Raw genomic sequence first — 26,987 nt, forward strand, 5'->3', positions numbered from 1 at the left:
AACTAGGGGTGAGTATAGGAGTAAGGAGAAAGGAGGAGGGAGTTTTTGCTTGGGACAACTGACAATTGAGATTTCTATGAGAATTCCATTGGGAATGTTCCTAGTACTATATCTTGTACAAAGTAGGAATGCCTATAAGGCTTGGCAGCCTTGACTTTCTACTGGCCAGTATAATATAAGAGAAGAGCAGTGGATGAAAAATCAGATTTGATCTCAAAGCCCAGTGCTACCACACGCATTTGTACTAGCTCCAGTTTTCTCCCCTACAAAATAAAAGAACTTTACTAGATCAGAAGTTCACTTTTTATGGGGAAGGGTTCCATGAACCCCTGTTGTAAACCATCCTAGTAATTTGACATACTTTCTTCAGAACATTCTGCAATTATTGACTGTTTATGGTACCATTAAAGAATTTTTAGCATGAACTCCTTGGATTAACATTGAGAATTCCAACAGGTGTGAGAATCAGTGAATCTCCAAAGTCCATTCTAGCTCTCAACCTTAGATCTTATGATTCTAAGGACTTCCCTATAAACTTATTAGACCTTATTAAAACTCCAGGGTCGCTAAGGGTGTAATCACTAGAATATAAGCAAGATTAGTTAGGCCTTTTTAAACAGACATGAGTTGAAAAAGTGCTCGATCTGGCAGAGACCCAGAGTTCACATGTTGCTTCCGAGATTCATTATTTGTGTCACCCCCTTCCCCCCATCCATCCTGCACTGTAAAATAAAGGGACAAAATGGCCACCTGTATATCCCTGCTTCAATCAAGAGGGAAGGCGGTCATGCTCTAACCAGCAGACTGAGCAAAGAAAAACACTGGGAAGAGCAAAATGCATTTAGAAAGGGGAAACGAAAGATGAGAAAGGAAGGTATTAAAGAAAGCTGCACCTGGTTTAACAATTTGAATAAATTTATTTGTTATCCTGAAGTAAAGATGTCAATTGCAAATATTCTCAAGGATCAAACACTGTTGCTAAGTGCTACAAATGATATGAAGTATTTGCTTGTTTTACACATAGTATATACACTCAAGTGTTTCTGTTTGAGTTAAGTTAATCTCTCTCTTCTTCTTTTACAGCAAATCCTGATCACACAGCAGAATTCTTTATTTTTTCTAATGACCAATAAGTGAAAATTTTCTGCTGCATAACAAGTAGAAATTCACAAAACCTTTTTCTATTATCAAACTGGACTGAAAACACATGCTAGTATTTTATAAGTAAACAGGGAATGTCCTAGTGGCCTTTATTAAAAAAAAAAAAACTTGTTGCATCTAATTAGGAAAATATCATAAGGCCCTGACACACTCAATCCATCAAGCATATCAACTTAGTAGTGGTAGAAATTGCCCCAGAAGCTGTGGGCCAGATTCCAGTGGACATTACCAGCACCTGACAGACTCAGGTGTGGAGCAAAGACAAAAATGATGCTGACATTTTAAGAAATTTTACATTTGTAGAAAAATCATTGCTCTCATAAAGGTGATAAAGATAACTTTCATCACTAACTTCTAAGCATCTCCTTCATGGAGTTTGTTAGGCTGAAACCAAGCAAGCAAAAGACAAGTCAACATGAGGAGACTCAACCTGGCTTCAAAAATGTGTTCCTTAGCCCAAGTGGGTAGAAAAGTAGGGACAGACAGAGCACATGAACAACAATCAGGAACACAGCAAGAGCTGCCTGGGTCTGTGCTCTGAGCCATGACAAGCAAGGCCACAAGCAGGGCTGTCACCAGGCTATCTCTCCTACGAACCCTAAGACTTGTAGAATAATTTGTATTAGCACATTGTACTTTTACTTCCAAAGAGGGTAAGGCACTATATATGCCCTTGGTTTGGGGGGATTTTTTCCTCTTAGATATTAGAATGAGAAACCGAGAACTGTGGTATAGAATCAAGACAATTTTAAGGTAATAGATCTGAAGGAGGGTTTTGAAGTCATAAGACAGCATAAGGATGAGATACTCAAAGGTAAATATAAATATAGAGAAGTGTTGCCTAGAGACATCCATCTTTTTATAATATACAGACTAAAAGAAATTGTTGGTCATTCTCGTCCAGTACAGCAACATTAATCTTTAAGAGTAGCATCTCTGAAACCAAATTATCACTCTTTGCAGATGATATGATGGTATACTTAGAGAACCCCAGAGATTCTATTAAAAAGCTATAAGAAATAATCCACACCTTTAGCAAAGTTGCAGGATACAAAATAAACCCACATAAGTCATCAGCATTTTTATATATCACTAACAAAATCCAACAGTTAGAGTTACAAAGAGAAATTCCATTTAAAATAACTGCTGATAGTATAAAATATTTGGGAAGTTATCTGCCAAGGGCAAGTCAGAAACTATATGAGCAAAACTACAAAACACTTTCCACACAAATAAAGTCAGATCTAACCAATTGGAAAAATATTAAGTGCTCTTGGATAAGTCGAGCAAATATAATAAAGATGACAATACTACCTAATCTATTTATTTAGTGCTATACGAATCAGACTCCCAAAAAACTACTTTAACGACCGAGAAAAAAATAACAACAAAATTCATCTGGAAGAACAAAAGGTCAAGACTTTCAAGGGAACTTATGAAAAAAAAATCAAATGAAGGTGGCCTTTCGGTACCTGATCTAAAACTATATTATAAAGCAGTGGTCACCAAAACCATTTAGTATTGGCTAAGAAATACACTAGTTGTTTAGTGGAATAGGTTATGTTCAAAGAACAAAATAGTCAATAAACTATTAATAAACTAGTGTTTGAAAAATCCAAAGGCCCCAGCTTTGGGGATAAGAATTCACTGTTTGACAAAAACTGCTGAGAAATTAGTATGGCAGAAACTAGGCACTGACCCACACTTACACACTGTACACCAAGATAAAGTCAAAATGGGTTCATGATCTAGACATAAAGAATGAGATTATATATAAATTAGAGGAACATAGGATAGTTTACCTCTCAGACCTATGGAAGAAGAAGGAATTTGTAATCACAAAATAGAAAATTTTGATTCTATCAAATTGAAAAGCTTTTGTACAAACAAAACTAATGCAGACAAGATTAGAAGGGAAACAATAAACTGGGAAAACATTTTTATAGTCAAAGGTTCTGATAAAGGACTCATTTCCAAAATATAGAGAGATTTGACTCTAATTTATAAGAAATCAAGCCATTCTCCAATTGATAAATGGCCAAAGGATATGAACAGTTTCCTTTCTTTATCTGAAAATTATTTCTAGCCATATGAAAAGATGCTCCAAGTCATTATTAATCAGAGAAATGCAAATTAAGACAACTCTGAGATATCACTACACACCTGTCAGATTGGCTAAGATGACAGGAAAAGATAATGGTGAACATTGGAGGGGATGTGGGAAAACTGGGACACTGATACACTGTTGGAATTGTGAACACATCCAGCCAGTCTGGAGAGCGATTTGGAACTACACTCAAAAAGTTATCAAACTGTGCACACCCTTTGATTCAGCAGTGTTACTACTGCACTTATATCCCAAAGAGATCTTAAAAAAGGAAAGGGACCTATGTGTACAAGAATGTTTGTGGCAACCCTCTTTGTAGTGGCTAGAAACTGGAAACTGAGTGGATGCCCATCAATTGGAGAATGGCTGAATAAATTGTAGTATATGAATGTTATGGAATATTATTGTTCTGTAAGAAACGACCAGCAAGAAGAATACAGAGAGGCTTGGAGAGACTTACATGAACTGATACTTAGTGAAATGAGTAGAACCAGGAGTTCATTATACATTTCAACAACAATACTATATGATGATCAACTCTGATGACAATGAGATGGACCAAATCAGTTCCATTTGTTCAATAATGAATAGAATCAGCTATACCTAGCGAAAGAACTCTGGGAAATGAGTGTGAAACACTACATAGCATTTCCAATCCCTCTGTTTTTGTCAGCTTGCATTTTTGATTTCCTTCACAGGTTAATTGTACATTATTTTCAAAGTCCAATTCTTCTTGTGCAGCAAAATAACTGCATGGATATGTATATGGATATGTATACATATACTGTATTTAACATATACTTTAACACATTTAACATGTATTGGTCTACCTGCCATCTGGGGGAGGGGATGGGAGGAAGGAGGGGGAAAATTGGAACAAAAGGTTTTGCAATTGTCAAACCTGGAAAATTACCCATGCATATATCTTGTTAATAAAAAGCTATAATTTAAAAAAAAAAAAGAGTAGCATCTCTGACTTTAAAGACAGCTGTACGTTATAGAGGATGAATGCAAGCAAATCCCTTTAATATTATTTAACGGTCTAAAGGAAGGACTGGTAAAAATACTTTTTATCTAGCGACTATTTCATAATTATATACTTTACATAGATGTTCCAATTCAGCCTAAAAGAAAATCTGCTAAAATATTATTAACTACCTGATAAAGCCTTTTGTTAAATACAGAACATGAGAGAAAATTCACTATCATGCATCTCAGTAAAAAAAAAAATTAAAAGATAGCAATTTTATGCAATAAATATTAGTTTCTAAAGTTTGTATTATTTTGATGAAATTACTCAGGATTACATTTCAAGAGCTCTCTAATCTATTCATATAATTCCTTGGATCTCTCTACAGATAAAGGACCATATTATTAGAAGAAAAGTAAAATCTATACAAGGTAAATCAATTATTTAAGGTGATGGCCATCCTCATATTAAAGAGATTTCCTATATTAAAAGGAAACATATCATCTGGAAATAGAAATTCATTTGAAAAAAAGATTTCATCAAGTAATATAAATCTATTCAATATTACTATATATTATTTTTTCCTCCAGGTTTATTCATAAAATATGTATTTTAGCACCACTGGTGAATCTTACTTTCAATGATTCTTCTTGCTTACTGCTTTCCATTTCATTGCTCAAAGGCATCTCAGATAAAAATCTGGCAAAATCATACTAATTAATCTTCTGATCTGTGAGAAGCTTTGGTGCAAGATGAACAAAAAAGGTAGATTTTTGTTTAAAAATTACCACAAACTCTTCATTACTCCCAATACTCCTTTACATTATTTGTTTTAACAACTAAGATTTGCCTAAATTTTTAAAAAATCTGCAGAAAGATTTTAAAAATCTTCGAGTATTTTGTAAATATGCTGGCTACAAATGATTAGATGCTTTACGAAAAGAAGGGGTAAAAATGAAAGCAGAACAGATGCCAGTATAGATTTTTTCAAAATACTGTAATCTGCTCTAGATATTACTAAATTGTATGAATATAGATAATATTTATTAGAAGTTCCTTCAATAATGCAGTGGAGAATTGCAGATGTGGTAGCAGTGACCACCAGAGCAGTAATGGCTAACCACAAAGGAAGTACTACAGGGAGCTGTGCAGTTATTCAAAAATAACAATTACTTCAGGGATTATAATGGAAAGAAGTGACAACTATGGTCTCTATAAAAAGATATTGATGTGTAGTTCAGTAAATAGGTAAGCCAAAAGGGAACTTCCACAAAGGAAAAAAAGGACTTCTTTTACAGTTTGACAATTTGCTGAAATTGATAATGAGTTAGGAACCAGGCTAGATTCCAGGGTCTGTGGAGTAATAAGGGGAGAATGTGTCTGTGATTTTAAGGTAATGTTAAGGTAATGTTTTATACCAATTGTTTTGAAATTAGTGAATGTCCTTTGGAAAAAAAGGTATCGAGACTATTGGCTGATTGAAATAGGAAGCATTACACTAGGGACTGTGGAGCAACAGTACTAGAAACTCATCCCCAAAGGCTATCTGATGATAGAATGGAGTAGTAGTCAGCTACTCCTCTTCCTCTGGGGACCTTGTGACTAAAAATAAGTGGAACTGGGAGAATGGTTCCAGAGGGGCAGCTTATTATTCATTTACATTAAGATATCATAAATTATATATCTAAAATTGTAAACTGGTTAAGATTGATTCCAGTTGTTTTGTAATAGAAACAGATAAATATTTCTGTACTTTGCCATTTCTTCCCTTTTCATTCTTTAAGTCTTGCAAAGGGAATCTTAGGCAGGACCAATTTTGACATTTTATGTACTACTGATTTGCAACTTGAACCCTGACTAATCCCAACAATAAGGTATCAGAATATCTTTCTCCCATAGATTAAATATTAAATTTTATTTCTGTTATCCTAGTGGATTCATAAGTAATATCTTGAGATTACCTTCATTTGAGATTGTCTGATTGGAGAATTTGAACATCTTTCCACACAATTAACATCTTCTTGCTACTGCTCTGTTAGAGAATAGCAGTATTATAGATATCAGTTCTTTGTAGCTTCTAAGTGAAAGACCTTTATTTGACGTATTATGATTTTAGACAAGTTAAAATATCTATAACTATCAGTTTCTTCATTTGTAAAATGAGAAGACTGAAACAGATGGTCTCCTAGGCCTCCTCCAGTTGTAAACCTATGATCCTACTTATTTCCAGTATTTTCCCTAAAATGTTTCTTTTAATTTTAGAGATACTGGCTTGCCATAAAAAATCCCATTATTTATGTATAATCAAACATCAATTTTATCTCCAATAATTTTTTCCACTTATTTGATAGAAATATACCTCTTTGTACTCTTAACACATTTGTGACCTCAAAGTGAGCATGAGCCTTATAACTGCCCTGTGAAGTTAAACGCTATTATTATCCTATTTTTTACTGAAACAGACAGAAAGAAGTTAAGGATCTTATCCAAGGTCGTCATAGCTGGTAAATATCTGAGGTTACATTTGAATTTAGGTCTTCCTGACTTCATACCCAATGTTCTATATATGGGCCATCTAGTAAAACTAATTCTACTCCATCCACATCTATTTATACTGTGTAATTCTGATACATTGTGTCCTTGCATAAATATTCAAAATAAGGGGTTCACTATCACATGCAGAGTCTGTGGAAGACAACTTACTAAGATTCTATTCTCTTAATATCGCATCACACCAGGAACATATCTTGTGTTTGGTTCATCTTTTTTTATTTTTTTCCCTTTTTTTCTGGCCATATATCTCTGGTGACACTTTCTATAACCACTTCTTCAGTATAATTTCTGACGCACTGCAGCTTGCTTAAATTCACCACAAACCTCTCCAATGCCTTTTGGGGGATTCTCAATTCCAGTGTTTCAGACTGTTGTATTTCATGGTTCACAACCACATAACATTGGCAGAATAATTAGTATTAAAAGATAGCCTTTTGTTTCAAGAAGAAATGTTATCATTAAAAGAATAGAAAAACTTCATAAAAGGAATCTATCCTGCTTTACTAACTCATTATCAATTTCAGCAAATTGTCAAACTGTAACTCTATCCCAAATACATTTACTGATAGTCAAGATCTAAAAGCTTGTACAGGATCAGAATGGACAAGAAGAATCTAATTGTCAGCTTTTCCTGACATGGAACCTAATACTGACTCTGTGCTACATCTACATAGTGCCTTCAAAGGCCACTAAGAACATATCTATTTCAAAATCTTCTTCTATAATAGTTTCTTCAGATTTTTGTAAATAGCAATCATATCAATCTTCTCCAGATTAAGCATTTTCAAATCCTTCAATCAATATTCATGATATGTACTCAAGTTATATCTATATATAATGAACACTGAGCCCATCAGAAACCCCTAAATTCTAATTCTGGGGCCTATCATGAGGATAGGCATGATCTTTTGATAGTTTTGGGCACCATATTCATAATCTGAATTTTTATTTGTTTTAAGGACCATTTTAAATGAGATTCCTTCAGGACCTAAAATTTAGTTATTCTACAATATATGCACAGGAATGAAAAGCAATGATCTAAGCCAGTAATGTCAAACTCAAATGAAAATGGGGGAATCATACATAAGGATCCCTGAAACACTCAATTTTAAGAAATTCAAATTTATTTGTTAAATATTTCTCAATTACTTTTTCAAAAATTCAGCTCAGGCAGAACTCAGAATTAGGATGCCTAACACTTCTGATCTAAATAATTCTTTAAAAAAAATCAACTTTAAGATCCAACAGGAAAATCATTTTAAAGACCTTCCTTGTCTATGAAAATTTTATGAACTGCTGTACTAAGATGCTGCTGGCTACTTACCTTCACTCCAAGAGGTTAAAGAACATAAAGAAATAACTAGAGTACAAAATCACCACCCATTCAAGAATAACAAAAACAATAACATATCTGTTGGAAAAGATAGACAGGATTGTTCATAAATGGTAAAGTTTTCGTTTGTGGCACAATTAAATAGAGCATCAAGCCTAGAGTTAGGAGTTCTTCCTGAGTTCAAATCTGGCTTCAGACATTAGCTGCGTGACCCTAGGCAGGTCACTTAACCAACCCTGAATACTTCAGTTTCCTCTTCTGTGAGAAGGAAATGGCAAACCACTCCACTATCATTGCCAAGAAAACCCCAAATGTGGGTCATGAATCAGAAGCAACTACAAAATGAGCAATGAGTCCAGCTTATCAATTCACCAGCAATATACACAAATGTTACTTTTGATTTCAACAGGATAAAATCTCTGCCACTACAGCCCTTTTCTCCCACTGGGAATTCTTCTCAGAAGCATCACTTTGGAGAAGAAGCCAGATAGCCATCATCCTCATTCTCTAGACCCCCCCCCCCAAGCTCTCTGGATGGCTACTTGCTCCCCATACCTGCTTTTCAGCTACTTTATTTTATGTCTTACATTTCCACATTTAAATATAAACTCCTTGAAGTCAAGGAACTATCTTCTTTATTTTCTTTATTTATTTTTACAAAACATATGAACCAATGTACAAATTTCCTTTACAGGAAATGTGATGTACTAGCAAGGGCCATGAATCTATAGTTGAAGTATGTAGGTTTAACTACCAGCTCTGCTTCTTATCACTTGTGCAACCTTCTGTGAGTCATTTAAACTATATGATGGATGTTGAATAAGATATATAATCTATCGTCCCATGATTTGATTACTAAAAATCAAATATTTATTTCTGAATGAATAAAATATCCTCCTCCATGCTTTCCCTTCCAATGGTCAAAATTTAGTTCTTTCCTAAATCTTTCCTTTAACATCTTTCCTTCATGCCTAAAAATGTAAATTCCTCAAGAGCAGGGGTTACTCCATATGTCTTTATTGTCTCTAGTACCTAGCAGTCAGTACCTGATAAGCAGAAGAAATACCTAAAGCTAAGAAAATAATAATTGCATGACCCCATGTTGACTGTTATAGGAAACTCCCCAAAGAGGAAATTAGATCTCTCAATGCAGGTTTCCACATTCTTGAAATTATAAGGTTAAGTGACGAGCCCAGTGTCACATGGCTAATTTGTAATAGAAAGATTTCAAACTGACATCTTGATAGCTTCAAAACTAGTTCCATCCACTAGGCCATGCTTCTTTTGCCACACAGACCCTTAATGCTTACTGTATTAAAATGAAATATTTTAAAGCCTTTTTTTTTTAAACACAGTTCATGTTACTGAAACAAATCTTGAGATGTAAAAATTAAAGGGAGTAATTTCTATCATAGAAAGGCTTATAAAGGGGAAAAATATTCCTGAAGGGGAAGGATTTCAAAGGAGAATGAAGAGATGAGTCAAGATTGATCAAGGACCCAAGTTAATGGAGTAGCTGGCTATGTATTTGTTTCAAGGAATAGTGAGGTTCGGAGTCAGGTGTTCATGATTGGGAGTTTATAAACTTGTTTTTTAAAGAAATATTTTGATAACTGAATTTCAATAATTTCTTCTTTGTAATCCTAGTAGTTTGCTTTATGCATTTTCGAGTTATTATTCTGAGAAAAAGGCCCACTGCATTCACTGATTGCCAAAAAGACCCATGACATAGTAAAGGTAAAGAACAACTGTCCTAGAGGAAGAAAAAAAGTTGAGTGCTGTGCCTAGTTGGTGATAATCTGGTCTTCACAAGATCAATAATAAATTACAAATGTTGTGATTCTAAGGTACTTAAAATATAATATCATTACAATATACTGGGACTGAGGGCAACTTTATACAGTATAACTTACTTTAGTGATTTGAAATCTCACTCTAAATGAATTCAAAGAATTTATTAAGTTTAATTAAGAATCAGAAAGTGAGTTTCAAAGCTAAAGGTTTGACTATCTGGAAGAAATTATATAAATCAGGGGAAGTAATCAATTTTATAATATACTTAGTTTTATTTTTTTCTTCTTTTTGGAAGATAAAAAAGAAAATGACACATTATATCTAATGTGCAAAACGTCAGAATGTTTACAATCAAAGTATTTAAGAAACGTGTTCTTATTTACTTTGAAAATCCAAATCCAAAATTACAGTAATGTTACTTTTCTTAAATTTCTCTGTCTTCATCAATTCAAGATCAAAATGATTGAGAGACTGTTATATTTCTCATGAGAATACAAGTTCATTTAAAAGTACATGTAATGTAATATTTGAAAATACAGTTAATTATGTAAAAGTAAAAACAAAAACCTCCCCCCAATACAATATTGTTATAATACTCACACACCACATTGTAAAACAGAGACAAATATATCTTTGTGGAAATAAAATGGTCTTTGACAACAAGAGAAAAGGGAGCCCTGCCAACATCTGCACATGTACAAATGCCTCGTCTTTGGCTACATTCCAACTGGCAAACGACAGCCATATCTACACTTCATTACCCAAGTCACAAGCAGAAGAGGATAAAATATATGAACAAATGTCACATTGAGCAACTTTATATTCCTACAATGATTCTGACAATGTTAACTGAAATTCATATATGCTATCATGTAAGAAAAGTTCCCAAATATCATTTGATAGTTTTACTACCTATCTTTTAGAAGCATTTAATTAAAAGGATTCATATTATGGTTAATATAATAATAATTTTTCATTGACTAATCAGAATAATCAGATCTCACTAAAAAGCAAATTTCATTGAACACACTGTGCTATTCTGGTAACTCAGCTAATAGAATATTCAAAACAGCAGTATTTTTAAAAGCCTAAAACTTGAATTAAAAGAAACACTGGCTTTGAACCAAATGGCCACAGTTAAGCAGAATTCAGAAACAACCAACTTGAAAACTATAGCTTAAACATTAAAGATATTAAACACTAAGAATAAGTCATTTCTTTCTTCCCTATTGTCCATGGTTTATAAATACAAAGAAGGATAAGAATTAAATTGTCCAAGTCTATTGAACTCTACTTAAGGGGAAAAAAATAACAAGATGGTTCTACAAGGAATTGTTCACTAACAAGGCATATAAACCAAACAAGGTATGGTTTATAACCATACAAATTTAATATAAATGATTTATCTAATTATCATATATAGTTATACACTCAGAGCAGTTCTGAATAAATAAAAATTAAGAGATTCAACAAACCTGGAACTATTCCAATCCCAATTATATCAAAGGCATGCCATCTCATTGTTCAGGGGTTTTTAAACAGGCTTGACTGTCTACCATAAAAGGAAGTTAATATTTAATATCTTTCAAAGAAATAAACATGTACAAATACATTTCATATTTAGTTATTTAGCTTTACTTTTGCATCATGTGAGAAGATTTTGTCATTTTAAGACCTATAAAAAGCATCTACCTTACATTTCTAGTAATATTTAAAAATGCCATTTTAATGTATTCAAATTTTATCAATGTTTAAAATAAGAACAAAACTATGAAATTATGAAATGCTTTGAGTATTACAATATCAAAATACTTCCAATTTTTAATTTGGAAAAATCCCAGCCCCATTATGCCTAAGTTCACAACCATCACTTTTATAAAAGAAAACCATAAACTAAATCTCAGAAAATACCAGTAGCAGTGTTGAATACATGAATAATGGCTTGAAGCCAAGGTCCCAGACTTAAGTAAACAAAATCTTCTAATATAAGAGAAAATAAGATTAAGGTTGTCTGATATCAATAATTAATCTTAAAGAAAAATTCATAATAGTTACATGATTTTTTAAAAAGTTTCCACATAAAGCAAATTAATACCACCCTCGTACAGAATTACAAGTTTGTTTGTTTTTTAATAGAAACTACTTTTAAGATTCCTAACTTCTACACATAAAAAAAAAAAATACTAAACATTCACTGGAGACATGCTGGGTCTTAAGAGAACTACTCAATACTAAATATATGGCATAATACCAAGTAAAATTAAGGGTTATTAGTTTAGGACATTTGATTAAGTATTTTGAGCCATTGTAAAATTTAAAAAACAAGTTACAAATGATTTGAAAAACTTAGTGGATACCTAAAAACTGTAATTTAAAATTATCTGTTGAGCCTAAGGATCAAAAAAACAAAGGGTTTTAGAGTACATATTAAAAATAGGGAAAAAAAGATTTTTATATAGCATTAGACTGATGCATGTAAATACAATTATTGATGTACCTGTCAATTTACTTGGAAATTCCCCTCCCCCATAATCTGTATAAGTGTTTTTAACAAGTCTAATTCAAATTCAAATTTTTAACTTACACTACACTTTCTTTTGATCAAAAAAGCTGAAAAATAATATTTTGAAATATTCTATTGAAAAGGAATATGATGAAATATATCATAATTTGTTTAAAATTATGGAATTAAGTGAACATAGTTTATTTCTTTCTTACTTCATTCAAAGTTAAACTTCAATAAAAAAATTTAATACTCTGGAAAAATCATCTTTAACTATTAAAACATGAAAACAAAATCAGATTCTCAGCAGAAATGAGTATTTCTGAAAACAAAAATGTAAACACTGAAGGTTCTTGGAAAGTTAAGGCTATCAAAAGTTCAAAACATACAAACACAAAACCAAGTCTATTTTTTTGGTGGAAAAAAAGTTCAGATTTAAATCTAAATCCCATTGTAGTAATGCATGTTATAACAGCTGTTCATTGAGATTAGTGGATTGTGCTGGTGAAAAATAATATAATGTGTTCACAGTTGTATGAACTGTCTGAAAGGGGAATAGAGCAAATCATAGGGATGACTTAATATTTATCTAATTTTTCCTGAAGTTTCAGTGGGAACTTAAAATTCTTGATTTCTAATGCTTAGAAGAGGCCAGAGTCCATTACAAATACTCTATATCAGAAATTTCCTGTACAGCTAAAAGATGCAAGTCCCAAGAAATAGTCTACTTATGTTAGGAATTATCTTCAAGACAGTAAAATATCAGACCTTGGAGTTCACTGTAATAGAATTTTGGGTCTATAATCATCTCTGCTTCATGTCACCATGTGAGTGATTTCATATGTCTCTCTCTTTTTTTATTAAAGCTTTTTTATTTTCAAAACATATGCATAGATAATTTTCAACATTCAAAATCTTGTGTTCCAAATTTTTTTCTCCCTTTCTTCCCTCCCACCTCCATCACTAGATGGCAAATAATCCAATATATGTTAAATATGTGAAATTCTTCTATACATATTTCCACAATTATCATGCTGCACCAAAAAAAAAAAATAGATCAAAAAGTAAAAAAATGAGAAAGAAAAAAAAATGCAAGCAAACTACAACAAAAGAGTAAAAATACTATGTTGTGATCCACACTCAGCCACTCTCTTCATCACAAGACCATTGGAATTGGCCTGAAAGTAATTTCATCTCAATAGAGAAAAAGTTGATATCTAACATTTTTTTTCTTTCTTGATATTGGTTACAGATTTAGTTCTTAAACCCTATCCTTTAGTTATATACCCTCAACTAGAATTAAACAGCAAATGATAATCTTTACAAGAAGGCCTCATTTTCTGAATACCATTTACTATTCATTTCAGATTCTAAGAATTTCAAATTGTGTTTTGGAACACAGCATTAGATTAACAAATATGTGTTCCATATCATAACTTTAAGAACTAAAATGGAAAACTTTTGGTCAAAAGATACTGGAAAAGGAATAGATTCATCTAATTCTAATTGAAAAGAAAAAAAAAACTTCTGAAAAAAAGGTAAACTTTTTTAAATGAACAAGTACATAAAATAGTATTGAATATACTTATATTTACCACCTTCAACTTGTCACCTTCCTAGCCACTCTCATATGTTTTCACTGCTCTGCAAATCACTGTCAATGAACAGATATGTCTATAAAGAGCATCCTCAGAAGTAAGATCCCACATGTAGATTTTCAAGAAAACTCACTCTTTCTCTCTGCTTAGGGGCAACATGAGATTAACAAGGTCACAAACACACAGTTATCCTAGGGGTTGATGTGGACTCCAAACTCTGTTGCTCTAGACACAACAGATACAAAAGAAAATGCAACAGGACTTCAAATAATTGCAAAGTATCAGGTACACTTTGAACACAAACTATCTTTAAAAATCCCTTCCTTATTTATGGATCCCAGGTCTCTCAAACCTTATAAGGTGAATAATGGTAAATTTCTTTACCTGCCAAGCTAACAAGCATTTCTTCAGTGGTCAATTTTTGTGTCAATTATTGTGCTAAACACTGGAGATACAATAGAAAATAAAAGGAGCTCATCAGTGGGGGAGACATCACACAATGTATGCATAAATGAGACACACACAGCATGCCCTGAAGTGAACTTGTGAGAAGACATGGTTCATTTGGTATCAAAGCTTTTCATGCTCATTTGCTTTTCCATACAATAAGCACAAGGCTTTCAATTCCCTAAGGGAAAAGTCCCCACTAAAATTATACATGAGTAAGTGCTTAATCAATGCCTTCTCCATTCCACTCTATCCCCTTAATTACAAGGAATCTGAAAGTCACAGCTATTAACAAATTTCATAAAAAACAACATGTGAAAGAGGTGGCAATACTGGAACAGGCAAGTGCAAACTGTGACCATGTCTCTGACATTGTTTGCTCAAATACTACTAAGTCATTTCTCACTTTCTCTAAGTCTTTGACTTCAGCACTTTGCATAGAGGATTATAGTATATCTACAACTTAGTAGAGAAAAGTGAAAAACTAGGAGAATGAAAAAATGATTCCAAGTGGAAAAAAAAGATCTAGAGTGAGGTGCCAAAAAGATACAAGAAGTAAGGGACTTTGTTGCAACATTCCAAAAGCATGATTTTCCAAGAAGTGGTGAAGTTGCTCTCATCTCCACTTTCAGAATGATCAATGTAGCAAAATAAATGATATGTCCCTTCTTTAACTTCAATTAACCATGTCTAGAATTTTGTATTTGACAGTAGTCCTGTGACTGGACACTATAGGAAAAAAGTAAAGAATTAATGAAACAAAAATATCTTTCGTTGTTCCACTGGACTTAAGACTCAAAAAGATCATACAAGTTCTCTTGATAAATCTGTGGTATAGATGAGGACACTGAGTTGCAGAAAAAGATCAGGTGACTTGGCAAAGATCCTACTCTAGGACCAGTTTATTAAATATGAAAAAGACTCACAAGAAAAGTCTGGCCAATAGCTAATCAATTTTGATGCTACAATCTAAGTTCTGAAAAAGTTGTGATTTAAAAACAGGGGAAACAAACTCAAGGAAATCATGGTTCCCTATTATATCCTAGAATTCCAGAGTTAGAATGAATAAAAGCCTTTATTCAGTGTTTATTATGTGCAAAGCACTGTGCTAAGTGCTGAAGATACAAACAAAAAAAACAAGAAAGTCTCTGCTCTCAAGGAGCCCCACATCCTGATGGGGGACTCAACACATTTGAAAGGTTTCAGCTCTAAGTCAGATGGAAGATTTCATGGTCCTTAAATTAGTGCAGCAGCAAACAAGATGGGAACACTTCTTTTTGGTGTCATTTCTACTGATAAAAATCACATCAGTTCTAATGTTGAACCATTCTACAGGTCCAAGGGCTTTGGTGACAGGCACTTCATTTTCTGGATCTTCAACAGATGTGGCTAGAATACTTGCAGAAGCAGCAGCCAGGCTGCATCCCCAAGAGGGCTGCTTCCAAGAGTGAAGATTGATGGCCTTAGACTTTATTCTTGAGGTCAGAGGCTTGGAGTGTCTCCCTCAGGGCCCAAGGGGAGATGATGTTCAAGATGGGTGTGATGGCCTGACCCATCTTGTCCCTCTTGGGGTGCCCAGCTTCTTCAGCTAGCCTGACTTGCCTTCACCTAAGACACAGTTAAGTGGGCAGCTGGAGTGGGGAATAGGGAAACAGCGGGTTCCCTCTCCACAAGAGCTCCTCCGGGTGATGCCTAGAAGGAAAGAAATTCCTGGGCCTGCTGGCCCAATCCATACCCAAGCGTCAAAGAGAATTCAGTAAAACATACCTGACACAACTCACTCAACCACTGTTGAAGACGTCCAATGAACACTACTTTCCCAAGATGATTTCATTTGTGGGTAACTAATTATTATGAAGTTTTTCTTGACATCATGTCAATTTATTACACCATAATTTCTACAATATAGTCCTAATCAAGTAGGTTTTCCAATTGATAGCTCTTTAAATGCTTAAAGACAGTCATCGTGTGCATCCTATGTTGCTGGTTTCCAGTTCTTTCAAGCAACCATTCATTAATCATCATGGATTCAAAATTCTTCAACATTCTGGCTGCCTTGTCTCTAGATCAGGAGCTCTTATTTCTTGGTGTCAATGTGACAGTCTAGTGAAGTCAATTAACACTTTTTTTCAGAATTTTTTTAAATCCATAAAATATATAGGATTACAAACAGATGAAACCAGTTATATTGAAATACAGTTCTCATTTTTTTTTAAAAGAATCATAGGCCCCAGATAAAGAATATCTGCTCTCAATGTTCTTCACAGTCTTCCAGCTTGTAAATGATCTTCCTAAAACATGGTGCCCAATACTGAACACAACTGTAGTCCAACAGACTGTCAACTCCCTGCTCCTTGGAAGATATGCCTTAGTTTCTTTTTCTTTCTTTCTTTTTTTTTTTTTTTTGCTGTTAAATCACCCTGCTGACTCATGGCTTGGAGTCATGAGTTAATGACAAAACAAAAGGCTACTAGTAGTTTAACAAGTGTCAGAATTCATCAATACATATTGGGCTGTGAAAAAATTCTAGGCACTATGAATTTTTAGTTGCACAACTCAAGGTTAAGTTTTTCAAGCTTGCTGGTCAGTGTCAAACCTCTTTAAGAACTGTCCACTTTCAAGCTCCAGGCTGAAGAATGAATCAAAGATGCATGCCTGTGAGATGATAATAATAATAATAGCTAACACATATAGTGTTGGCTAAAATTATTATTTTATTTAATCCTCATAACAATGCTAGGAGATAGGAGGCATTATTTTTGTTGTTGTTCAGTCATTTTAGCTGTGTCTGACTCTTTGTCACCCCATTTGGAGTTTTCCTGGCAAAGATAATAGCATTTTTCTTCAGCTCATTTTACAGATAAGGAAACTGAGGTAGCATTAAGTGATCTGTCCAGTGTCACAAAGGTAGTAAGTATCTGGAGCTGGAACTGAATCCAGAAAGGGGAGGCTTTTGACTCCACACCCAGCAAATCACCAGCAAATCCACTACCATTTTACAGATTAGAAAATTGAGGCAAACCTAAGTTAAATAACTTGCTCCTTCCCCGCCCCGCCTCCAATACTGCCCCTAAATTAATGTCTGAAGTAGAATATAAACTTAGATCTTCCTGACTCCAGGCCCACTGCTCCATTCACTACACAATCTAACAAGTGCTAAAAAAAAAAAAAAAAAAAGTAATAATAACAACAATAATAAAATAAAAATTAATTTAAAAAAACTTTAAATCCTAAAATCTGGATAAAAAGACAGGACTCTTTCTCTTTCTCATTTTATTTGAGCTTCTATTCCTTTCAAAGCTGCTCTTGATGTTCATTTGAACCTGATTCCAGTACAGTAATTAAAGTTAACATTTATACAGTCTTTAAATTTTGTAAAGTGGTTTACATACTTACCTTATTTGAGCCACACAACAACCTTGTGAGGTAGATGAATCAAAAACTGAATAATTATTAAATACGTGCCCAGGGTCACAAAGACCAAGGCAGGTCATTCCAACTTCCATTTCAACATCCTATCCAGATTACAGATGAGGAATCAAAGCCAATCACATCTTTAGTGACATAATTGGTAAATGTCTGAGGCTGGATTTTTAACTCAGCATATAGGGCTTTCACATGGATCTATGCCTCTAAAATAAAGTTCTTGCCAAGAAGAAATTATTCTGGAAGGGAAGAAAAAAAATTCAAAACTAGGACTGGCCTAAAACCTTTAAAAAATAAATGCATTCTGCCAGTGACTTTTAGACTCACTATTGTAATCTTTATCTTAAATGGGTTTCAAATTAATCTGCCAATCTCTGATAAAATGTTTCAATCTAAAGTCTCTTGGTTTATCAGATTAAAGTCATTTCTTTATAAACAATTCATAAATACTGAATTTACTGCCAAGCTAAATATTCTATAAAGAAGGACTAGTATTGACTTTTCTCCAGGACACTAAAAAACTAACACCTAACCCCATTTCTGTTCACACCTACTTTTCAGTCATAAAGACAGGCACTCAATCAGAGGTAAAGGTATACCAACTCTGGAAATCTATTTCCAACATATGTATTAGATACTCACAGTCCTATACAAAAGAGCTGAAATAGATTTCACTGAGACTATCAAGAATGGGAAACAGGTGCGGAAGAGGTAAAAAGGAGTTTACCCAGTGGGTCACACTGAAGTTACTGCCAGAAACAGGATGAGAGAACCTGCCAGAAACAGGATGGGAGAACCTTTGCTACTTGAATCCTTACAAATAAATTTCCTTTTATCTTCAACAAATTTAATTTTTTCAACTCCCATTTGTAGTTCTTCTGTTCTTAAAATACTGCCACTAATTTAGAAAACTCTTAAATTATCCAAAGATGTGTAATCATCTTGCCAAATATTCAACTCCAATATTAGGCAGATCATTCCTTAAAGCACCAAGATATCTTTCAGGGAGATAAAGTGAAAGTACTAGAAAAGCCAAGAAAAGGAAAAGATGGAGCAAGAGCAGGAAAGATGGGACAATCTGCTTTCAGGAAATCATTTCTTGACACTATCCCAGATACTGTGTCTCTGTCTCTCAAACCTCCTTTCTTATTTCTAAAAAAGTTGTGATTCAGGGAACATTTCTACGGTAAATATAAAGCAAGCTAACTTCAAAATAAATGTAATTTGGTCCAATTTATCCAACTTGGAAGAGAGCTGGATACTTTGACCTGATTATTAGGTCAAAATGTACTACTGCTTTCACAACACATACTACTGCTACATACAAGAAGGCCTTTGTAGATAATTACTGTTCAATTTGTATTAAGCCCAGAAAATAATAGGGTAACAAGCTCAAGTTCTAAATAACTCACATGTTCTATAATGCTATAAACTCTAATAAGAGTTTATCAGAGGGATTGAAGAAATTTTGTGAACAAAAACTCTGGTACAATTTAATGGGTTTATTAGTACAAAAGTTTTGGGGGGTTGTTTTGTTTTTTAACTGCAAGTCTAATTCAATAAAGGAAAAAAAATTCTTTGGGGATTTGGCTTTTTTTTTTTTTTTTTAATAAACTCAGAAGGAGGCAGATTTCATGATTTTTTTTTTTAAATCACCAAGTAGCTCCCTCTCCTGGAAAAATTTCTGCATTGTTATAAAGACTAAAGATGCAATTGTATATGTTCCCTTGAAGAAAAGTGAATGAAATTTTGAAAAGGAAACCCAAAAGATACATAAGAACCTCAGGAGAGTTGTCAGTAATGCTTACTTTTATAGCCAAATTCAAGCTCAGACTATCACCAAAGACTCCAGACTACCATATAGCTTTAAGCCTGTTCTGATTATGGAATTCAGAAACAAGGACAGCATATAGATTTTTTTTTTATTATTAGCCAAAAAAAGAAAAAAAACAAGGCAAATGCTCAGCCATGTACTAGCTGTGGGATCTTATGTAAGTCACCTTGGCCTCAAGGCCCATTTGTTTGTGTCTGTAAAATGAGAAGGTTGGACTAGATGACCTTGGAGGCCTCCCAGGGATAGATCTTTGATCCTATGTTCCATACATCACTATGCATGCATGTATGTGGGAGAGACAATCTCTGACTTTCAGTAACCTGACTGAGGAGCTGAGAAAGAGTTCTGTGACCAACAAATCTGACATGGATGGTACTTTAGTCTAAGTACACACTTTAAAAAATCTTATCTTATTAAAAATCTCCCAAATCTTTATTAAATTGATATTGGATTTTATTCCTACAAATGTATTCCCTTATTCAAAAACAGGCCACTTACATCTACTTGCACAGTTGGTAAAAGGTAAAAATTACATGACTGACCAGGCCGAATTTATGAGTGGCATAAACTGTAATCGAAACCTAAATGATTCCATTTTCCATTTCATACCATAAGTAATATTACAAAATATTAGAACAGTAATGAATAATTTGAATTACCAGTACTGACAGCATCATTTAGAATCACTCCAGCCAACAATATGACAACCACACTAAAAAGTTAAAAACCACCCAACTAAAACGTAAAGACTGCAGATAGTGTTCTGTATCCTAAATTCTTATCTGTAACCCCACATGCTATTCACTTATATATTACCAATTTGGAGCAATTACTGGGATTCATTAGGCTTAATCACAGCTTATGGCAATACCACTGATAAAAACTGTCACCCTACAAAGGCAGTATGAAGTGAGGGGAATTTACAAGACATAACCTGAATGAAGACTTAGTATTCTGGTTCTTATAACTAAAAATAACTTCTTATTAAAGTTCTCATGCAACCAAACGACTTAAAAAAGTCAGTTAAGAAAAGGGAGGAGGAAGAAGAAGGAAGCCAGATCCAAGTTCTGGCACTAAATGCTTTATGAACAGCCAAGGAAATAATTTCAAAGCAGAAATAGGAACTAGAGCAAAGAAAGCAACAGTGTTGACTTCTGAAACTAACTTTCTGAATATATATGTAGTACCAGAATATTCATAATAAATAAATTTTAATTTCTGACATTCTTAAGAGAATTTTGGAATGATTAGTTCTAGAAAAACAGTCCTCTAAAACATAGTGATAAAATCATTTAGTTCATCATTTACCTTTTCCTCAAATGACCATTTTTTCCTCAAATATCTATTTTTTGCAGACCAAAAAAATATAAAAACTTTGGAAGCTCTTCTGCAGTATAATTACTCCAAATATTTTCCCTGTCTCTTTCTCAGAGATAGGAGTAAGACAGAGAGAGGAGTAAGAGTACAGAGAAGTTCTCCTGGACAGAGGTACCAGGGCAGAAAAGATTCAGTCTAGAGAAGCCCTGAAATAGAGAGCCAGGGAAGAGAGAGGAATAAGAATCCATGCAGAGAATACTTATATAAGAATCATTACAATTTCTATTAACAGAAAACAATGTAAATGAAAGAATAAAACATTCAGGATTTGATTCAAGAATGTATATATTATAAATACCCCCTCAAGGTTACCTGATTTCACAATTAGGAGATTTCTTCAAGGCAATGAGTGCTGATTAAAAATTTAACTTAAAAGATACAGAAGTATTTGGGAAATTCTTCCTTGCTTTGAAATGTCAAGCCTCATAAACTTTCTACCTATATGCATTACCTAGAATTATATAATTTTTTTTTTAAGGAACAAAATGTTTCCACCATAGCCAAAATAATTTATATCCTGTTTCCTTATATGCTCAAATCATACTCTTAGTTAAAGCATTTTAAAAATTGCTTCTTTTTTTTTTCCCAAATCTCTACACAGTAAGGAAAAAAAAAAATACTACCTGTGTTTGGGCCCTAAATGTTTCTCTTAGTACAAGGAAGATAGTAAGAGAGAGGGTGAGGGGAGAGGAGTGGAGTGGAACACTCACACATCCATATAAAAGGCACTTTCTCACTCCTGCCTGAAAAAACTGTGACTCAGCACAGGATCTCATCCCACCACTTTTATTTATTTCCTATTCAACAGTCTACCATAATCTTAAAACGTTATACTAGTCACCAAGGCAAGCAACTATGTAGAAGCTCAAGTGATAGCTCAAAAGGAATACTTTTGTTGCTTTCTGTAGACCAAAACAGTATCCATCTAAAGAGCTACGCAAAGGGCTCTATAAGCAACAGCGAAGCCTAGGGGGAAATGGAACTCATTTCCTCCACTTCAGCATATGAACTGTGCCCTGGTCCAGCATGTCCAAAAGAACAGAACATGGAAGGAAGATGAAGTCATAACGCTAGTTCTTGTGGTCCTTAGTCCACTTTTACTTAAATGCACTTTTCTTTACTCCCTCATTCTACTCAGCAGTTTAAATAATTATTTGCATCATACTTGATTTAACTTTCACTTTAAAAAAATCTCTTCCTCTCTTAAGCTCTCCAACTGATTCTTCCTCTTTTGGAGAATCTGTGAAGGAAACTAAAAAGGGGGGGGAGGGGAGAGTACTGAGAAGTTCAACTTTTAAAATGCAGTTTAATCAAAGACACTGAGACAAACTTGTTTTCTACCGGGGTCATATCAAGAGCAGCCCCAAACTAGAGGGGGGACCGAGTTCGAGAGTGCGAGAGGCAGCCCTGAGACAGAGAGCAGGGAGAAGACTTAGTGCAGGCACAGTCTCCAGGACAGAGAGATCGCAAAGACAGGGCTGAGGTCAGAGACTTCTCTGAGTGAGAGTCAGGGAAGAGAGAGGAAGACGACTCAGTCCGGAGAAGTTCTCCAGGACAGTGATAGCAGGGTGGAAATACAGCGAAGAGAGGAATAAGACAGTGCGGAGAAGTTTTCCAGGACAGAGAAGGCTCAGTCTAGAGACAGTCTCTGAGTAAGAGATATAAGGAAGACTCAGTCTAGAAAAGTTCTGAGACAGAGATGCAGGGAAGAGAGAAGACTCACTCCAGATACATTCTGTGAGAGATACAGAGAAGAGAGAGGATAAGAGTACAGAGAAGTTCTCCAGGACAGAGGTACCAGGGCAGGAAGGATTCAGTCTAGAGAAGCCCTGAGACAGGGAAGAGAGAGGAAGAAGAATCCGTGCAGAGACAGTCTCAGAGACAGAGACAGAGAGAAGACTCGGTCCAGATACATTCTGGGAGAGATACAGAGAAGAGAGAGGGATAAGAATCAGTCCAGAGCCGTTTTCTAGGACAGACACACATGTAAGAGAGAAAACTCAGTTCAGAGACATTCTCTGAGACAGAGACACGGGGAAGAGCGAAAACTCAAAGTTCTGGGACAGATACGGGGAGAGAGAGGAATAAGGCTCAGTTCAAAGTTCTCCAAGACAGTGACACCAGGTCACAGACACAGGGAAGAGAAGACTCGGTCTCCAGGACGGAGACATAAGAGACAGTCTCCGAGCCGGAGATAGAGGGAAGAAGCAAGGCTGACTCCAGAGATCATTTCTGAGACGGAATGGCAGAGAAGAGCGGGAAGACTGAGTCCCGCACAGAGAAGGGGGGAAGGGAGGGGAAGGGGAGTGTGGACTCCCTCTGGCGGTGTAAACGTCGGGTCCCGGCCGTGTAGACCGCGGCTTCTCAGCCCTCAGCCCGCCCCCCGTGGCGCCCGCCCCGTCCCGGCCGCCTGCCTACCTGTAGCACCAGCGGCTCGGGGTTGAAGGCGAGCGTGAGCAGCAGCTGCATCCGCTCCGAGTCCTTCAGGTTGCGGAGCAGGAAGCTGCCCGAGTCCTTGGTCTCGGCATAGCGGCGCACCAGGCGGTCGAGCAGGCGCTGCGAGGGGCAGTGCACCAGGTCGGACCAGCCCTCCACGGCGTCGGGCGTGAGCAGCCGCACGTCGCCGTTGAGGCGGGCGAACTCCGTCTTGGGCATGGCCTGGAGCAGGTCGCAGCGCGGGCGGCCCGTGGCCCGCTTGCAGATGCTCTGGTCGAGCTGCGCCAGCTCGCGCTGCGAGCCCAGGCGCTTGAGCACGACGCGGCGGCGGCCACCCTCGCGGGGCTCACCGTACTGCCCGAAGTACACGTTCTTCACGTTGAGGAAGTCCAGCAGGCGCAAGCGGCCCCACGCCTCGAAGGCCACCTGCCCGTTGAGGAAGCGGCGGCACCAGCTCGTGCCGAAGCACGCCGGGCACTTATTGAGCTGCAGGAAGCGCCGGTCCGCCAGCTCGTTGCGCTGCCAGGACGCCAGCAGCGACGGCGAGTGCAGCACCATCAGCACCAACAGGCTGCCGAGCGCCGCCAGCTTCAGCGAGCGGGACAGGCGGCCCAGCTTCGGGGGCACCAGGCGCCACATCCCGCCCGGGGGCCGCCGGCGCCCCCCCCAGCCCCGCCCCGGGGGGAGGGACCCCCCGCTGAGCCCGCGAGCCCGACCCGACCGGGAGGGAGGCGAGGCAGGAAGGCGGGCGGGCGGCCGCGCGTGTGTGCAGAGCGCGGGGAGAGAGACGGGGAGTGCGCGAGAGGGACCCGGGAGTGTGGCGGGGAAGGAAAGAGAAAGGAACCAGCGCCGGCTCCTGCTCCTCCCCCCAGCCACTTGTCCCTACCAACTCCTCTCGGGCTCTCTTTCTGCCTCTCTCCCTCCCCCGGTGTCTCCCTGCCCTCCGCCGGGTCCGACTCCAGCGGCGCCTCCTCCACACCAGCCAAGTTATAGAGAAGCCGGAGGGGGGAGGAGGGACGAGGGAGAGCGGGGAACGGACTGCCGGGAGCGCGCGCGCGTGCGCGCCGCACACTGGGGGAGCGCGGGGCACGGGATGGAGAGAAGAGGCTGAGAAAGAGGTTAGACCGCCTCCTACTGGACACCAGGCGGAAGGGAGGAGGAGGGGCTCTGGCCTCCGCTAGACTGCACGCCAGCCACCCCAGCTGCCACACACTTTCCCCAGACGCGGGGCGGAGGAGGGAGGTTCCTCCCCTCCCTTGTGTGAAGGGGGCGGGGACGGCGTGACGGGGCGGGGCAAGGCGGGCGAATCGCATGCAGCCTCGGAAGCGTGCGCGCGCTCTTCCAAAGGGGAGGCTTCGAACGGACGTCCGGGAGTGGGCGGGGCGCCACCTTTGCTCAAGGAGGAGGGGGCGGGGATGGTGACTTCTTTACTAGGAGGAGAATTGGGTGGAGATGGCATTGTTAAGATGCGGTGGAGCGCGGCCACTCTGCTCTCCATCATTGCAGGAGAAGAGGGAGACTCTGGGTAGGGTGGGTGTCGCTTAAAAAAAAATGCTGGATTTTCGAGGGGGCGGAACGTGGTCTCTCTGGGACCGCGAGGGGCGTACTCGGGGAGGCGGCCTGACGAACGTGGCAGTTTTCCCGTGGGCGGACAGAAGGGGAATGGCATTTTAAAAATAAGCTTGCTTTGACTCCCTGAAAGTGCGAGTTCTGGTGAAGGAAAGAATCGGAGCTGGCCCTCCGCCGTAGGCTGAACCACGAATCGGGAGGGTGGGCGGAGCCGTGCTCTGACAACACCCCCATGCCCTTTTTAGGATTTGGGGCACGCGCCTCGGGGGCGAGGAGCAGGGGAGGGGTCGGCCCCTCCCCGTAAAGGGGTGCGCGCTCTCGCGGAGGCGGGGCGGGGGAGGGGCTCGCGCTGCGGGAAAGGGGGACGCTCAGACTCCGGGGTAGCCGAAGTGGACTTCCCACCCGGGAACGGATGAGTCCTCCCTGTCCGGCGCCTCTTTTGCGTTCCCAGACTGCGCTGGGAGGGGGAACGGAGTCCTTCAGGTCCGGGCCGCGCCAGTGGGCTTCCCTGGGAAGCTGGAGCAGTAGCGTGCGTACCCCGAAACCAGCGCTCATCCCCTAGACCCTCCCGGGGTGGAGGTTCTGGAAAAGGAGGCGGCTCCGAGCAGTCACCGGCAAAGGGAGGCAGGGGAGGTGGAGCCGGCGTGGGCTGCTTCCCCGAGCCGCGGTGACCTCGCGTCCTGCTGTCCTGCTCTAGGGACGCAATCCTCTGCCTCTTGTGGTGCGGTGAAGTCAAGATCGTCTCTCCTGACCCTAGGAACTAAATGCAAACTTGAGGGGAGAATTCAAATAGTGCATCGAAAGTGACGGGACTTTGCGGCTTAGGAATGGTCGGATCTGATCTTTTCTTTATAGTCAAAGCTGACGCTTTGATTTAGCCAATCCTTTTGTTGCCCTAGTGCAGCAGTTTGGATGCTAATGGTGGTGACTTCCTTAAATAATTGGAATATAATTCCACTTCTCGCAATTCTATTTAGTGCATTGCATAACCAAATGTATGATATGGTGTAAAGAACTTAGGAGCTTAAAAGTAAGGACAAAAACAAGGTTTTAGGATCTCTTCTGCGAGAAACTTGCTGCATAATTAGACAAATCACTCACACCAACAAATGAACAGTATTAAATCAATAGTAATTCATATAATGCCATCTTACATTTACAGGACCCAGGCAGCTCTACCCTTTTAAGAAGGGAGTCAAAGAAAGTCTCTTACAATTTAAAGAAGAAGAAAGATTACAGACACGAAATTAGTTTCCCAATGTCTCGGGGCTAGAACTAGAACTTGAATTACAGGTCTTTTACCTGACAATCTAGTGTTGCATGCCTGTAAAAACTTGTAAAAGTCAAAGATACTATGCAATAAAACGTTTTCTTATTTAAAAAAGAGCACTGTTACTACGTTAACTCAGGTGTGTGTGTGTGAGATTTCTTTTTTTGGGATATGGTCACAGCATATCTTAAGAGTTATTTGAATGGTAACGAGGGCCTAGATTTAACACTCTTGGTTCAGAGTGAGATAAAACATTTTCAAATCCCTTAGTTTCTTACTTTACAAAACATTCTTACAGGCTTACAGTTAGTATTACTTAACATAAATCATCAGCAGGAACATGACTGGGGTTTTTGTTGTTGTTTTGTTTTCCCTTTCTACTTCATGTAAAGGAGAATTTTCCATTAACAATTTTATTTTCTTCTTTTAAGATTTGCCCTTGGTCATTGAGCCCCCATTTCTGAATAGCAAATTACTCATTGTTTTGGGACTAGAAAGAAGAGATATATAGTCTACAATTTCACAGCCAGTCTAGTTTTACCTATTCTGGAACAGGAAACTCCTCTAAAACACAACAGGGAAGGGAATTCATCAAGGGTTTGCTTGAAA

At 37.6% G+C, this 26,987-nt stretch overlaps 1 protein-coding gene across 1 annotated transcript in view; it reads right to left on the reverse strand.

The window, feature by feature from the left end:
• Positions 1-24,254, reverse strand: part of DIPK2A (divergent protein kinase domain 2A) — a 38,540-nt gene extending 14,286 nt beyond the window's left edge. Inside the window, exon 1 of the mRNA XM_051983328.1 lies at positions 23,522-24,254. Within this exon, the coding sequence (XP_051839288.1) occupies positions 23,522-24,178 (657 nt within the window). The 5' untranslated portion in view covers positions 24,179-24,254. The remainder of the gene's footprint in view (positions 1-23,521) is intronic.
• Between the last annotated feature and the right edge of the window lie 2,733 nt (positions 24,255-26,987).

The sequence above is a fragment of the Antechinus flavipes genome, chromosome 3 (assembly GCF_016432865.1).
Source record: "Antechinus flavipes isolate AdamAnt ecotype Samford, QLD, Australia chromosome 3, AdamAnt_v2, whole genome shotgun sequence".
NCBI classification, from domain to species: Eukaryota; Metazoa; Chordata; class Mammalia; order Dasyuromorphia; family Dasyuridae; genus Antechinus; species Antechinus flavipes.